Here is a 17,770-nt window from a genome sequence, read left to right as displayed (position 1 = left end):
CTATATATATAGTGGTATACATATACATGTTTATAGTATTATTGGAATACTATATATAGTGTTATTGGAATTACCATGGGATCCTTACTCAGTACTTACCCCTTATAGAAGCCTTTGATCAAACCACAGTGGCGCAGCGTTAATAATTCGAAATTGTTGATTTAATACAACTATGTATATATATATATGGTATTCAACATTCACGGAGAATTAATTATCAGATAACGTATACGAACTGTACTTTCGATTTCCGATTAATAAACAAAATAATACTGTTAGCTTTATAAATATTATTCTTATTTTACTTTATGTAAAATTTATGTTTTAATATAATTATTCATTTTTAATGATATTCAAATACACCGTACACAAAGAATTATTTTAATGATTGAGAATCGTAGGTACTGCAATATACGAATAGGTTAGGTATTTGAAAAACATAATTTTGATAAACGTGCTTTAGGCAATTTATCGAAAATATATATAAAAGAAAATATAAAATATGATTTTTAATGTAAGATAAATAAGCGAATTTTACACATTTAAGTAAAATTGTGAATTCATACATTATTATGCAAATATATTGCATTATATATCAATATTATCATTTCAAAATTCTTATTGTTATATTTATATTTATATTATTTATATTTGTAAAATTAAATTGAAATAAATTGATTGTATATTTATATGTCACGTGTCGAGCAACTAAATTTATTGAGATAGAAAACGGATGAATTTACTCAAATTTAATATTCAATTATTTTCACACCTGCAATATCCAAGAATTTTCATTAGAAAAAATTAGATTTTTATTAAGAATTCAACAAATAAAGTTTTCATAAAAAACAAAACAAGTGAATATTTTTTTTTAAGATTAGATTGTATTGTATATTATATTCTCAGAATAATTAATATAATGATGTATCATACAAACCTGCACCGCGAAATCTCTTGGTAAAAAAGTATTTTTCGTCCACGTTAAACGAGGAATAATGGTTATTGACCAACTATTATGTTAGATAACTATGTTTTATTTTTGTTTAAAAATAAAACATTATTTAAGATGATAAAAAAATAAATGCAATAAATATAGTTTCACAAATCTTTTAGTTTCCAATTTTCCAAACTAGGTATATTTTATATAAAAAAAAATGATTAATAATGCGTTTTTCGAGTTATTCGTGATTTTAGTGATTTCTTAGTTATAAACATTTTGTTTGAATTACACAAACATAAGTAGATAAATAGTATATAGAATATAGATACATATAAATTAAACGCATAATAGGTATGTATTTTAAGTAGGTATACGCATGTACCAGTAGACATATAATATATGCGAGCAATATTAATGTATATTATACAATGATATTCATACTTTTTTATTGTATTTAAAAATATATGATTGTGGGATATTTATACATAATTTAAGTGCTATGTAAGTTTATTATGAAAAAATGAGTAGATATAAGTACACAATGAACAAAAAAAAATGAGATTTATAATTAAATATATTACAACATTATTCGTATCTAACACTGAAACATATAATGTGTTATCATAATGACATTCATAACAAAATATGGTTAACCTTTATAATACTTCGTTTACAATTAATTACAACATTACAATACGCCTATTTAATTTATATATTGTAATAATTTAAACATTATGTTGAGTAGTAGTGATAGAGACGTGAACACAACAATTATATGTGTTCAACATACCTAACTTATAAGTAGGTGCATCGTATGTTATATAAATAGCCACATAGGTGTTAATATTACTTAAGTACAGTAATACAGCGTATGTTGAAACTCGAAATGTCGTTTAATCTTTCAATAAGTAGGTAATTCTTTAATTCTTATGTATCTTAGATAGAAAACCCACATTAAATAAAGTTAAAAAAATTACTTACGTTTTATAATTTTATTTATATATTTATAACTTAATATTTATTTATTTATTTAAATACAAACATTACGAAATGGTATAGTATAAAAATTAACATAAATACAAACAATATAGTACAATAATGAATAAAAAACTCAAATATTAAACATGAAATGACGGATCATCATTTAGTTAACCCCATCATACGGGTGATAGGGTTGTTTTTAAACAATTTATTGAGCAATGCGGAATAGACAATTTACAAGTATTGCGGATGTATCGGACAGGAAACCTCGAGTTAATTAGTGTAAGAACAGAATTGGAGTTAATATAATCTGTAGGAAGTTTACAGAGAAAAAAGAACGGAGGAGCTATGAAAATGACGATGATCAGCTAAGAAAGAACAAATATATAAAAATATAATCATAATGGTTGGTGCTTAAACATAGGTACGGGTTAATCTGAATAATGATATTATGTTGTCAGTTGTGCACTTGAGCAGACTTAATTATAATATAATATATACCTATTATATCATAGGTATACTGTTAAAATGTTAATAGTTAATTATACGCATACCGTAGTTATCGTTGAATTTGAAGCCAGATACGTGATGAATTATCTTATATTATTCGGTTTATGGATAATCTACAGCAGGAATGGTAAAATTATGACTGACCGCTTTTCGAGTAAAACCGCGGTTCAATCAATTTTAGTTAAAAAAATATATATATTTATATTGGAAAATACTGTAGGTACAATCTATATGAATTATAATATTGTTTTAATATAAATTCCTATTAATGTTTAATATGTTTAAAATGGTCTATAAATCATTACTGATATTTAATTTGGATCTCATAGATAACAGTTCAAAAATTGTTTTTAAAGTATATTTTAAAATATTTGTTTTTTTAAACAAACTTATTTTTTAGTGACACACTGTCACTCTGGTCAAAAATAATCAATCACGATTTTGTATCTGGTACGCAGGCACAAAAATATTCCTGAACACTGATCAGATATAATATTAATACTATAATACCTAACTATGTATATAATATAGTGGAGTTCCTAAACTAGTATAAAGCCATAAGGGTAGTATCGAAATATATGATTAACAGTTATTACGCATGGTTGAACGTACACACACTTACAAAATATCTAATTAAATAATATTTCAAATGAAAACAAGTGTGCGTGTCATGTGTAGAAATCATGTGAACTTGTGAATACTTAACTTTATTATGTAACCGAAGTTAAGTTTGCGAGGGAAATAACAACATGCCTATTAAAAATGTTTAGGTACTTACCTATATTTACTACAAATTTTTAACCATATCAAGTTAAAGTTAACTGAGAGACCCGAAAATGGGAAGGAAAACGTATAAATAATATCCTTATAATATCCGTATAAATTTCACCAAAATTATGTATATAAACTTGCCTAACGACATATTATAGGGGGCCGTATAAATTTCACCCAAGCGATATGTTTCTGGGTTATTAGCTCAAATGAAAGCCACCCATCATAGGCCATTATTACATAATATTATAAATATATAAAATAAAGTGAAGATCGTGCACTAAAGTCTAATAGTAACAACGCATAATTAATGTCATATCAATGAAGTGTGAATCAAAAACCACCGAAGATGATAGAACTGTTTTAAAACTAGATGTATGTCGTTCAGGACTATTAATTATTACTTCATAGATAAGAATATGTTGAATACTTGAATGAGATTATATTGTATTAAGTAAAAACTCATAGAATTATAGAAGTGATAATCCATTTAATATGCACTATGTAGGCAATGGGATTATACAAAGATATTATGTCTTGAAATAAGCAATTACAAAGACGATAATTTTTAGAATATAATTGCAAATTTAAACTAATTTGTCTAAAACATTATTCTAATAATTTATACATTTTAAACTAGTGATAGAAGAAAAAAATAATTTTCTATTACCGGAAAATAATATAATGTGTAAATATATATATATCATTATATTTCTAATAAATAACAATACATTGATAAAATATATAATACAAATTAGTTATCAAAAATACTAAGTTTATAAAAGAACCACAAATAAATTCATTGAAAAGTTTAACTTCAAAAATATTTTTTAATAACTAAAACAATAAGACAATGATGTTGATACTGAGTAGAAGTTATCTTACATATTTGGTAAGCAGGTCATCAATGCTATAGTGACCTCAGGTAGAAAGCCAATTGTGTTGAACACGAAACTCTGAGATGTCGTGTGGTCTCACGTTTGGTTTGGATATGAGGAATAGTGCATCTAACATGGAAAAAGTGAACAACAGTTGTAGAAAATAAGATACCTAATACAATTATATAATAATTAAATATTTGGAATAAAAATGTATGGATTAAGTGTAAGAACTCTACCAGAGAAATTAGTTTAACTTTAGTGTTTATTATAACATTATGCTAAATAGTCCTGATCTAAAAAATAAAATGTTATAAAACCAAATCAATTTAGTGTACAGTATGTCCCAAAAGTCTCATATGACCTAAAATCTCCATGGAAAATCAATAAATTTAAACACGGTTTTTTGAAAATTTTATGAAAATTCTGACTGAATGGTATAAAATTCAATTTTTTTTTAAATTAAATAAAAGTTGACCAGGTTAGAGTAAGTTATGTTTTTGAATAATTATAATAATAGTTATGTTACCTAGCAAAATACGAATTGCTCAATTTAATCAATCTCGATTAGAACGCTGATTTTTTATGGCAATCTGTAAATATCTAATTAAAAGTGGAGCTTTTAAAAAAGATTAAAATTAAAATTCAGATAATATTTTTAAACTTGATTGTTAATAGAAAAAAAAGATTTTATTATATAAAAACAAAAATATTTCATTACATTTTTTTTTTTATAAATGTTTGAAGCGACCTCCATTATTTGCAACACGGAGTAGAAGTTTTTGGACCCAAGCGTTTTTAACATTTTCTAATGTCTGAGCTAAGTAAGATATTTTGAATATTTTGTTCAATTATATGACGGAGATCAGGCAATAAATAAAACGGATACATAAGATTTTTCAAATAACCCTCTAACAAAAACTCCATTGGTGTTAAGTGGGACGACCTAGGTGACCAAAGCTGCTAGACTTCTTGTTCCTATTCATCTTCCCGGGAAGTGCTTGTCCTGCCAACCTATATAATAATAATAATAATAAACCATGTTAAAATTATCATCTATAAAGTTTATAATTTCAATCCACATACCTATTAATTAGTAAATTCCTCTATTAACTAATCAGTCACTTCTGTCACTCTTCCTTCACTTGTTTTTCTTTTGCCATATCTGTTTTTATTGACTGCAGTTCGATTCTTTCATATTTTATTAATCAGCATTAGGTATGTAGTAGGCTATAATATAAAAAAATACCTATTTTATTTTATATGTTTACACAATTAAAATATTTATATTTATATTAAATTAAAATTGTATTTCATATAATATGTTAAACTGTACATATTATTATCTAATATTATTAATTTAAAGATTCTCTTATAATGGCATAATGCTTCATTTGGTATTAATCTGCCACTAATACACCATACCAGAGGTAGACAACATTTTAATGGTTACTATATTATACAACATGACAAGATTTTATTTACATTTACTTATTGTAAATATTGTATGGAATATAGATAAAGAATATAATAAATAATACTTGAATTTTAAATTTCAAACATTGTGTATCATAATAATATGTTTGGTAAGTTTTTCAATAATAATTAATCAATAATAATATGTCACAAAACCATGGAAAGTTACTTAGATCAAATACTATGGATGTATTGATTCTAATGATTTATGAAGTTAGTTTTATATAGTTTATACATTACCAGAGTGTTGTCATGGGCTACTTCGCTCAATAAATTCTGTTTTTTCATACATGCAAACAAAGTTCTCCATGATGATCAATTTCTTTTTGTAACCTATTAATTTGCTATGTTAATGTTTTGATTTTTCTCCTCTGTTTAATGAATTTTAATTTAGCCACTTTGAAATTATCTTTAGCACGTTTCAAAGTACTCATATCTGGAGTAGTCACACCACCAACATAATGATTCCTCCTTTATGTAGTAGTTCCTGAAATAAAATCATTTATTATGACATATAAATAACACTAATAAATTACAATTTATAAAAATATTCATAATTAATACACCAATAATGTATTCAAACAGTGTAGAATTAAATATAATTAATTAATAATTATTCTTACTTTTGGTAGATTCTATGAGATTTTTATTATAGGATACCATACACTGAATAGGTTCAATCATTTGCATCCTGTTTCAAGAAAATAAAATTACTAAAAATAAAACCACTAATTTCATACTTATACTTATTAACATACAAATGCCATGTAATTTTATGAAATTTTGTAGGGACTGAGCCAGCCACCAGGTTTTAATAATTTCCTTGTAGTGGCCATAAAACGATCATCTTCAAAGTGGAGAGAACATATTCTTCTATCTGATGAATAGTTTTCGGTATAACCACAAGCTTTAAGCCAAGCATTTTGTAAATATTCATCAGCAAGTAATCTGGAAATGTTATTTTGATTGATAAAATACTACATATTACCAGCCAAGTACCTATTCGTTCTATATAACAAGATTTATGACTTACGTGTAAAATGTTAAACCTAACATTTTGGATGCCGACGATTGGCAATAAAAACAACACACTCTGCCCATGTCGATGAAGAACATTTTTATAGTTTAGTATAAAATTTTGATACCCAATTAATTAGTAGCAAATTCAATAATAAGTCGACAAAATTCAAAAATTTGGTTTTAAATGTTTTAATATTTGATTTCAACGTTATCTCTTATCAGTATGCCACTATGACAGTATCATTCGAATAGATTGAGCGTGCAAATTTCTGTCGTGTACCGTGAAAGCCACCTTGGCTATGTCCATAATCTATTATAGTAAAAAGTATATGATCTAAAGAAAGTAGAACATTTTTACTTGACCAAAGCCTAAAGGTAGAATTTCTAAAAATTCTTATCACGGGGCCGAACTGTACCTATCCCGCTATTATCAAGGTTTTCCAGATAAAACATCTAGTCAAGAAAAATCGTAACCTATATCAGTATATCACAGAATAGATTGATATTGTTTGTATTTATAAATATATATATATATATTGTATGTGCACCGATTCAAATTTTAAAGTAGCTGCTAAAATTATTCGTTGCTAGCTGATCAAATGATACAATTTACAGCTGCTCTCGAGTGCTGAGCGACTTGTTGTGACGCTTCCGGTTCCGACCACGACGGTGATAATGATGATAAATATAATACCGCCCGGGTCGTTCTCAGTAGTCAACTAGTTACCCGATCGCCGTCGCACTGAAGTTGTTGCCTTCGTCACTCGTCTGATCGCTTTTAAACGGCTAGTTTTTATCATAATTCGCAAAATGGGCAAAGTTGAAAGCGCCACCAAGAAATCGAACAACTCCGGTACGTGTTCAACCTCCTTGAATCTAACAGCCCTGACTTGCGATACCCATTCGTATTTTGCTACTCACAGTTAGTACTCAACTGTGTCCTCTGTTAGTCTCTATAATTTCAGGGCCCATTTAAAATTTTTAAATCCCAAATACTTGAAGTACCTACTAAAAAATTAGATTTACTCACTCCTTCTTTCGCAATCTTTTTAATTATTATTATATGTCATCGATTGTTCTATATTAATTCTATTTAGCTTAAGTCAGATTTGACATGTTTTTGTTTCCAACCGGTATACTCTTATACACAATAGAGTACAAAACAATTTTTATTTTTCATTTTACTTGACAAATGTATTTATGTCATTGGTTTTATTCATTGAACAAGTTTTCATGTAACTGTATGAAAACAAAATTTAAAAATAATTAAATAAAGCACATGATTAATGTATTAAATTAATATTTATTATTAACAAAACTGGATTTAATTTTAATTTGTCTGAATACAAGTAGGTATACATTATATACACTGACCAATGAGTTGCATAAAATGAATTAAGTACTAAGTAATATATATTTATACAAAAATTTGAATATTTTCTTTTTTACGTTTTTTACTATTATATATCTAAAATGTTTTCTATAAAGAAATCAGTCAAATTTTTTTACTATTTTCGTCTACTTTTTCTTATGAATAAAATCTTCAATTAAATTGTTTGTGTATAATACCTACACTAAATGTACCATCTGTTTAAATTATTTTCAGATCTTGGCAATGATTGCAAATTGTATCTGTTTTTATTTTAACTTGCTTATGTAATACATTATTTTTGTATAGAGACCCAAAATCAATATTGAAATTATTTATTTGTTTAAATAGTAAATCCTTAATCTTTGAATTAAATGTTTTGACTAAACAACTAAATTAAGTAGGTACTGTTGTACTGAATTAAAAATATTTTTATAGTTATTATGAATGGATACCAATATTTGAATATTTTTTTTATTTAATCCACTAGAATACCAGATAAATACAAGGTCCCTGTTTTATGCTCCTATTTTACTTTGAGGTTGAATTTTTATTATAAATAAAAATAATAATTTAATAAATAATTTTTTTTTTTAGCCTCCTTATGGGATTTTATTCGCGTAGAATTTAAACGAGGCTATTCTTTAGAAAATGATGAAAAAGAATTTTCAGACAGAAGAGAAAAAGTATATACTTTTATGAAAATACCTTTAGAAGTAGAGCGATTCATGTTTTATGGCTTTTGTCAGGTGAGCAAGCTTTACTTAGTGTATAACATATAATAAAGCCTTTAATAAAGCTTACTAAATAGATTTAATTTAATTGTGTTATAATTTCAGTGTGCAGATTCATTCCTATTTGTTTATACATTCCTACCATTACGGGCATTAGTAGCATTAAAATCGTTAATTTTTAATTCCATATCAAAATTTAAGTAAGTATTCTTCAAACTGTCTTAATTAATTTAAATGCATTGTATATTTTTTTTAGGGACAAACATAAAAAAAGACGGTTATCTGCAGCAGAGACATGTGACTTATTAAAGATGGCTGTACTAATAACATGTTCGATGATGTTATTGCCATGTGATACATCAATGATGTATCATGTAATTAAAAGCCAATCGGTTATTAAGTTGTATATATTTTTTAACATGTTAGAGGTAACTATTAAATAATAGCTTCTAGCTTATTACATAATATTTCTATACTTTTTATATCTTATAATTTAAGGTCGGAGACAGATTATTTTCGTCATTTGGCCAAGACATTTTAGATGCATTGTTTTGGACCGCTACTGAACCTAAAACTAGTCGACGTGAACACTTTGGTGTTTTACCACATTTTATCATTGCAGTGCTCTATGTCTGTATCCTTTTAAAAAATAACTCAGATATTTTAATATTATGTACCTACCTAACACAATGAAAGTCTTAAAACCTATTTTTAATTCTCCTTAATATTCAATATTAGTTTTACACAGTATTCTTGTATTATGCCAAGCTACCACATTGAATGTTGCCATTAATTCTAGTCACAAGGCATTACTAGCAATCATGATGTCTAATAATGTAATGTATATTTTAATATTTTATTGTGTGTGTAATATTGTAACTCAATATTGTTTTTTAATTATTTTTAGTTTGTGGAGTTGAAGGGAAGCGTATTCAAAAAGTTTGACAAAACAAACTTGTTCCAATTATCATGCAGTGATGTTCGTGAACGATTTCATCTATTCATATTATTACTAATAGTTGTAGTGCAAACAATGAAAGAATATCAATGGACTAGTGGTTAGTATTTATTAATTATTTTATTATAACAAGAATTAAGTTTAATGTATGAAGAAAAATTAAAAGAAAAGTGCAGATGTCTTAAATTAAATTAATTTTGTATGATAAATCCTATCAATTAAGTTATTTTGTATTATTTTGATTTTAACTGTTGTGTTAATATGTATACAAATTTTAGATTTTGACTTTTGTTTCTTTGATTAACACGTTAACTGCGTATGTCTTTTTGCAGTTTTCATACAGTGCGTATACCACTTTTCTAAAAATAACATAAGAATTTTATCCTATTTGGTCAAACGTTCAAACTGCGGATAAATACATTTTTTAAAACACGCGTTTAACAACGCTAAATAATAATAAAACAACATTCAGCAACGCGTAGAAAATAATAAACCATTTACTTTAAATATATATTGGACGCCAAATGGCGTCAAACGCGTTGCTGAATGATCCTTATGACGCCGATTGGCGTCAGTACGCAGTCAACGTGTTAAGATTTTTTTTTATAATTGTTTTTAATATTTTACTTCATTGTATTGTTTCAGAATCATTTTGGGAGTTAATGCTTGACTGCATATATGTCATGATATCAGAAATGTTAATTGATTGGACAAAACATGCATTCATTACTAGGTTTAATGAAATCAATTTGTCAGTATATAGTGACTATATATTGAGTTTTGCTTATGACACTGCACAATCACGCCATAGAAAGGTTATCATTCATAATAAGCTAATTTGTTGAATTTATTTGTAATTCAACCATTTTGTTTTACAGGCATTCACTGATCATTCGGATTTGGTTGCACGACGAATGGGCTTTATTCCGATTCCACTAGGAGTAGTTATGATTAAGGTTCTTACTAGATGCGTATCTATTGATGGACGGCTAGCTTCCATAATTCTACTACTATTTACATTTACATGTTTAGTCACATTGAAAATTGTAAATCTTATCTATATATTAGGAAAAGCTTGCAAATTAATAGATCTCCATAAAACGGTTTGTGAAAATGTTAATTAATTTACATCATAAAATTATTAATCTACACACTTTATAATTAATATAATTTTATTTTTAGTCTTTAATAAAAAATCATCACATTATAAATGGCATAAGCTGTCAAGACATGGCAACTAGTCCAATGAGACCACCAATCCGTAAAAAGCAGTCTTGGAGTGACAATAAAGAAAATAAACCTTCACCTCTGATTGATGTGCCGCCATTGGGGCCTACCCCAATGTTTGCTAATAGCAATGTTAGTATAAAAATAAGTTTTAAAAAATAAATAAATCTCAATTATTTATTTTAATTTCAAATATTCAATAGGTCGATATAAAGGAGGCGTGCCTTAATACACAAATATTAGAAGACATTATGGAATCAGATTTGACGCATAGCGACTCTGATTTAAACTTATCCATGATTCGTGATGCTGATACAATGAGTACAAAATCAGCTTGAACAATCATTAGAATACATAAATAACAATTTTTTATTTTCATATTATGGTTTTCTATGTTAAATAAGACTGCAAAAGGGGGAATATTATTATTTTTTTTAACTATTGTTAACTTAAGAAACAATAACACAACAAACCCTACAAATTGTATTTATTGTACCATTGTTTTGACATGGTATCCATAGCAACTTATTATGTTACCATGTACATTTGTGATGACCAATTTCCATAATGTTATGTTATATTATGTAAGGTTCATATTATACTTTGAATATAATGTTTTTATTGTTTTACTATTGTAATTGTTGTTAATTATTTTCTGTAAAAATTTAATTAAAATGTCAAAAATTGCTGATGGTAACTACACTACAGTTATTTACACATTGGTAAATCTAATAAATAAAACTATAATAAAAAAGTTGATTGTTTTTTATTTTTATATGATTATATAATATAAACACAATTTTTTATTTTTTTTATGATGTAGATCAAAGAGAAACAATATAATGATGTTATTGAAATCATTAATAACATGTCGGATAACAATAGAAATGTAAATTTCTTACAGTAAAATACAAATAAAAATAATATATATGTCATACATATTTTTAAAAATTTTAATTTATTAATTTTAAATGCATTCAGACAAGACCTGGCTTATCTTTATTAGCTTACTGCTACTATTATACAGATGACTTCCAAAATGCATCAACGATATATGAACAGCTGGCCGCACTGTGGCCACAGGAGGTTGATTATAAGTTACAACATGCTCAATCACTTTACTCTGCTGGACGATATGAAGATGCTTTGAGAGCAGCGAATGGTATTACTGCAAGTGGTTATGAAAACAAAGTATGGTCAATACGAGCAATGATGATACTTGCATTTACATTTTCTTCTGTGTTAGGTTCGAAAACTAACTGCCGCAATTAGATATGGTATGGAAGATATAGCAGGCGCCCGATCTTTGTTAGAAACTAATTCTGGTCTTAATGATGATCCGGACACAGACATAAACTATGGATGCCTACTCTACAAGGCATGTTAATAATTTCAATAAATTGTTAACGAACTGACTTTTTGAAAATTATTTTTTCAGGAGAATCGGTACGAAGAAGCTTTACAGAAATTTTTAAACTCACAAACAATGTTGGGCTATAGGCCCCATTTGTCATACAGTGTTGCTCTATGTTATTACAAGTTAAAGGATTTCACCTCATCACTGAAACACATAGGTTGTTTTTTAAAATATTACAATGTACTTAATTATTATTAAAAATAATTCATAATTATTTATTATTTGAAGGTGATATTATTGATAGAGGCATAAGAGAACACCCTGAACTAGGGATTGGCATGACTACTGAAGGAATTGAAGTTCGTAGTGTCGGTAACACTCTGACACTTCACGAATCAGCCTTGGTTGAAGCATTCAATTTGAAAGCTGCAATCCAGTTTGAAAAGAATGACAGTAAATATATATATATATTTATAAATAATATTCAGTGTATGATCCTAACATTATTTTTCAGTTGACAGTGCAAGGGAAGCGATGACCGATATGCCACCAAGATGGGAAGAAGAATTGGACTCAGTCACATTACACAACCAAGCATTGTGTTCAATGGATATGTCACCTACACAAGGATTTCATAAATTACAATTTCTCATGCAGCAGTCAACTTATCCACAAGAAACCTTACAAAATCTTCTGATTTTATACTGCAAACATGGATACCATGATTTGGCTTCTGACGTCATATCAACATACTCACCAGTCAAGGATAAATATCTATCTAACGTAAAAATAGTTATTTAGTCTCACGTATTGTATTTACATTATTATTTATTAATATTATTTTTAGTATATACGAGAATTTGTAGATGCTGTAATTGCACAACAAACTTCACCCGATGAAGCATATCGCAAACTTGATAATATGGCAAATAAATTAGCTGATTCTTTGCGTAAAGCCACTCGTTCTGTACAAGAGTCAAGGGAAGCCAGAGATGATAAAAGAGCTAAGAATGCTTTACTTGATTATGAAAACACTCTTGAAAAGTATACATACATTTATAAATTACACGTTTATTTCGAATTGATCTTTAAATGATCTGTAGATTTATACCAGTCACTATGGCGCAAGCAAAAATCTATTGGGATCTAGAAAACTACGCTCAAGCAGAAACCATATTTTATAAATCTGTTGAATTCTGTAATGAAAATGATACATGGCGATTACATGTAGCACATGTTTTATTTATGCAAGAAAAATTCAAAGAAGCTATTGCGTTTTATGAACCAATTGTAAAAAAAAATTACAATAATGTAAATATTATTACTTATTAATAAATAAATTAATATCAATTTATTCATTAAAAAAAAAAAAAATTAAACTAGATGTATGGTTAATATACTTTTGTAGATTCTTTCAGTGAGTGCCATTGTATTGGCCAATCTATGCGTGTCTCATATAATGACTGCACAGAATGAAGAAGCTGAGGAATTAATGAGAAAAATTGAAAAAGAAGAAGAACGACTTTATTATCAAGAACCTGAAAAAAAAGTTTTTCATCTTTGTATAGTCAATCTAGTTATTGGGTAAAATGAATACATTTTAATAATTTAAATGACATTAAAAGATTTTTGATTCTTAGAACCTTATACTGCTCAAAAGGAAATTATGAATTTGGGATTTCAAGAGTTATTAAAAGTTTAGAACCTTATAATAAAAAACTGGGAATGGACACATGGTAGATTAAAACTTCTAAGTATTTTGCTTACACAAACTTTGTATCCATATTAAAACACTTTGACAGCTTTAAACTCTTCAGCAACATTGTTTCAGGTTTTATGCTAAAAGATGTATGTTGTCATTGATTGAAAACATGACGAAACATATAATCGTTATGAGAGATTCGTTTTACAATGAATGTCTAGTGTTTCTTAATCAATGTGAATGTAAGTTGAACACAATATTATACTATATGTATAGTATTTATAATTTACGCATTATCAAATAAGTATAAAATTATTTATGGTTATGTACTTATATTTTTAGTTCATGGCAAAGAGGTGGCAACAATGCCCGAAGAAGAGGAATCTACTGGCAAAAAAGAGTTGAACAATGTGACCTGTGAAGCAAGGCTTTTGAAATCACTCATACTTCGTCAGTTAGAGTACTAAGACTTTACTGCATAATAGTATGATTACATTTGATGTAATAATAGGTACAAAATCATATACAGAGTCATTGGTAATATTAATTATAAATTTAGCTATATTAATCTTAAGCTCTAATTTAAAATCAGTGGCATACCTTATATGAATAGTTATGTTTAGTTATGTTTAGTTTATTATGGAGATGATTAATTTTTGCTATTTATTTAAATATATGATTTCTTAAAAAAATTTTTTCATTAAATGAACATTTTTTTAACCTTATGGTCAATTTAAGCTTTCCAAAAATGTGATCATATTTCATTATTAAATAATGATGATTTTTATGTATTACAGCGATAAATTAGTTACTAAAGTATTTTATTTAATTGTAATTGATACCTACAACAGCTGTTTATCATTATCTATTGTAGAGTAGGGATGCAGTTACCTCTAGTTATTGTTTGAGGGAACAAAACGATATTTTTGGCCCTTTCAACACTAGAAAACATGATTTGAGGTGACGAAAGAAAAATTAATAGTTTACGAGTTCATTCAACCGCAATTTTGTTTTATCGATGTCATTTTTTGTTTAATTATAACATTCCTATAATTAAAATAGGTACCTATTTAATTTCTGTATCAACTACTAACTAGTTTAGTCATTTGTAGGTACGTTTAACGTTTAACCAAATGAATATTTAAAAAATATTATTTGATGATTAATTAGTGTTATTATCACAACGATACACATAGCCACATAGGTACACAATTTTTCATTTTTTATAAAATTTACGAACTCAAAAACTGCAAATGAAGTTGAATCAACTTAATGATTCAACTGTTGAGTCGAACTATACAGTTGAATTCTCAAATCGCTGCCTATTGAATTACATCATTAAAATTAAAAATGTAATTTTTCACGATTATTGTTTTATTATAATAAACCTTAAAATATATTAAAACATAAATGAAAATCTAACGTTATAATAGGTAATTACTATTCCTTTTTTTTTGTTTTATTAATTATTGGAATTTGCAAATTTGGAAATAGTATATTATTATTCACTGACGAATCATATAAAAAATAATAAATAGGGTAGATATAAAATATAGTATAACAAAATAATAATAATATAGTTGTGTATATTTTAGTTAGGCATCATATTATACCTCATACCGTACTATGTAATATATATAAATATATATACACAATATGATAAAACATAGAAAATATAAAGTAAAAAATATATTTACTTAAAGGTAAACGTAAAGGCGCATAAAAAGGTGTTAAACAGGTAATATTATTATATTTTATATTATATAATATTAGTTTAATAATTATATAGCTCATTTGAAAATAATACATAAAACGTTTATTGTATGTACAAAAAATATATAATATAATAATAAGATATAGTTAAAAATGTTTAATATAGGAAATTAGGTATAATATGTGTTGTTCAGCGTATATAATATTATCATCAAGATTAGTCTTGTTAATCAATTCACTTAATATAATATACAATAATATTTATTTTACGTATAAATGTATACAAATATATATATAAACGACTGTCATTTGAACAAAAACAAATAATTAATATTATTTTAATATTATCATTTTGCGTTAGGTTTTGATTTTGTAATTATTTTAACCATAATAATTAAAACGACGGAAATGAGAAATCGGACGTATAAAAATATTCTTACAACATACCGAATTATTCGAAAGGGTTATGAGAAAATGTATATAACTCCACAGTAACTGAGGAAAAGTGAAAATCAAAACCACGACTAACGTATAGCTTGTGGTTCACAATTCCACATACAATTTAAGGGGGGGATTAAAATTTTAAAATAATAATATTAGATAATATTATTGTTGTAACGACACTCGAGTACAATGTGTATACACTATATACATATAAATATATTATATATCATTGTCTATGATAATAATAACTTAATAATTATATAAACTAAGATAAAATATAATATCACCTACAGGCCTCATTCATCATTTTTAGCATTTAACCGGAGCAAACGTGGAAATATTTTATAACGATTGCGGGAGCAATTTTTGTATAATTAGTAGGGAAGAATCGAGGGTATGAGTAAAAACAATAAATATAGGTACTAAGTAGTTAGTAATCTAAAAATAGTTAAAATATGTAGGTTGAGCCGAAAATCAAACCCACTTTTAAATCGATAAGTACGACAATAACGTACTTACAGAAAATAAAATAAAAATGTAACATGTAACATATATAAATATTATATAGGTACGAATCGTTCCTATATCCGTTGATAAATCGAGAACAGAGACAAATCAACAAAATATAAAGGGGTACGAGACGATTTAAAATAATTTTTTTTTTTTTTTTAACAAAATTCATGTAAAAACAATAAAATAGTAATAATTTTTTAGCGAACTGCATTCGAGAACGTAGCTGAACGATAAAACAAGACGCGTTGCCGTCATTCGAAGTACGTAGGTTTGACGGATCTTGGGTCGTTGTGGAATCGTCGGTAGAACGTCTGTACGTACGTGAACACGCACTTCCAGTCGGGTTTCCGCATGACGACCATGTCTTCGACGTCGAGCAGAGGCGCGATACCTGCTTCGTCCCTGAGAAGCAAATAATTTTTTTTAAAAAAAAACCGTACGGCAAATGATTTGGATAGATGAAAATATGTGCATAGGTATATAGTCTAGACCGCTCACATCATTCAATATTCGTATTCGACGTCTTTGCAACGAAAAGCTTTTCGATAGTTTTATCAAACGCTCGTCAGGAAGCAATATATACGTATTGTTGCAGCGGTGAAACTATATTATTCCAGCCGATACGGGTATTTATTATATTATAAAGCTAATCGAAATCGCTGCAGATTTTATCTTCTATTATCGTTTACAGAAAATAAAATACATTATTGCAAATGTAAAATCAATATACGTTACAAAAAAAAAAACACAATTATAGCGTGCAAGTTTTTCAGCTACATACTTACATAACCTATTTACTATGTTTTTATATTAACAAAAAAAAAAATAATACGACTTACTCAGCTACTTTGAATGCAATTTCGAAGTTTTCTCTTCGCTTTTCGGGTGTTAGTTTATCGTAGTCGAATGCTTCCGGGTAAAAATGATGGATGAGGGCGCAGAACGCGAGACCATCACTCCAACACGTCGAGAAATTAGTTACTTGGAGGTTCTAAATGTCATACAACACAAAATAATAATATATTATTGTATGATCGCGTCAGATCCAACGCATCTAATCGTAATATTGGTTGAAAAACGCAAACTAAACGTGAAGCTTAAATATAATAAGTATATTGATTATGTGTATTTTGTTAAGTCATATACTCATATGACATCCCAAACAATGCGGTAAAGT

At 27.1% G+C, this 17,770-nt stretch overlaps 3 protein-coding genes and 1 long non-coding RNA gene across 9 annotated transcripts in view; 2 read left to right on the top strand and 2 right to left on the bottom strand.

The window, feature by feature from the left end:
• Window positions 1–1,484: 1,484 nt before the first annotated feature.
• On the bottom strand, window positions 1,485–6,970 carry LOC114127417 (uncharacterized). Of its 2 annotated transcripts, XR_003592679.2 has the most exons (7): window positions 6,590–6,970; window positions 6,315–6,504; window positions 6,180–6,247; window positions 5,797–6,043; window positions 5,167–5,310; window positions 4,802–5,094; window positions 1,485–4,209 (listed from the first exon to the last, which is right to left on the bottom strand). It is a non-coding gene; the product is annotated as an uncharacterized LOC114127417 (long non-coding RNA). The 2 variants fall into 2 exon arrangements; XR_007603145.1 differs by having other exon boundaries at window positions 1,485–5,094; window positions 6,590–6,968.
• A 117-nt stretch (window positions 6,971–7,087) lies between these two features.
• Window positions 7,088–11,493, top strand: LOC126548829 (protein TAPT1 homolog). The gene is made up of 11 exons (XM_027991570.2): window positions 7,088–7,429; window positions 8,543–8,694; window positions 8,785–8,879; window positions 8,936–9,107; window positions 9,178–9,313; window positions 9,418–9,515; window positions 9,587–9,737; window positions 10,283–10,452; window positions 10,516–10,740; window positions 10,820–10,996; window positions 11,068–11,493. The coding sequence occupies exons 1-11, from the start codon at window positions 7,387–7,389 to the stop codon at window positions 11,200–11,202; spliced, it is 1,554 nt and encodes a 517-aa protein (XP_027847371.1). The 5' UTR covers window positions 7,088–7,386; the 3' UTR covers window positions 11,203–11,493.
• LOC114127270 (tetratricopeptide repeat protein 30A) lies at window positions 11,446–14,635 on the top strand. The gene is made up of 13 exons (XM_027991493.2): window positions 11,446–11,586; window positions 11,688–11,753; window positions 11,846–12,055; window positions 12,111–12,242; window positions 12,303–12,438; window positions 12,510–12,674; window positions 12,736–13,004; window positions 13,069–13,265; window positions 13,325–13,532; window positions 13,630–13,805; window positions 13,862–13,957; window positions 14,053–14,165; window positions 14,266–14,635. Exons 1-13 carry the CDS (start codon window positions 11,539–11,541, stop codon window positions 14,388–14,390), a joined length of 1,941 nt encoding a protein of 646 aa, XP_027847294.2. The 5' UTR covers window positions 11,446–11,538; the 3' UTR covers window positions 14,391–14,635.
• Window positions 14,636–15,489: 854 nt separating this feature from the next.
• Window positions 15,490–17,770, bottom strand: part of LOC114125438 (serine-rich adhesin for platelets) — a 47,562-nt gene continuing 45,281 nt past the window's right edge. For 3 of the 5 annotated variants that reach the window (XM_027989115.2, XM_027989276.2, XM_050197229.1), the window contains 2 exons: window positions 17,433–17,584; window positions 15,490–16,995 (listed from right to left, as the gene is read on the bottom strand). In XM_027989115.2, the coding sequence (XP_027844916.2) occupies window positions 16,845–16,995; window positions 17,433–17,584 (303 nt within the window). In that variant the 3' untranslated portion in view covers window positions 15,490–16,844. Of the gene's footprint in view, window positions 16,996–17,091; window positions 17,269–17,432; window positions 17,585–17,770 lie in introns of those variants that run through there. The other 2 variants (XR_007603144.1, XM_050197230.1) reach the window with 2 other exon arrangements.

This window comes from Aphis gossypii, chromosome 1 (assembly GCF_020184175.1).
Source record: "Aphis gossypii isolate Hap1 chromosome 1, ASM2018417v2, whole genome shotgun sequence".
NCBI classification, from domain to species: domain Eukaryota; kingdom Metazoa; phylum Arthropoda; class Insecta; order Hemiptera; family Aphididae; genus Aphis; species Aphis gossypii.
The sequence above is the reverse complement of the archived record's forward strand: the minus strand, read 5'-3'. Positions and strand labels throughout refer to the sequence as shown.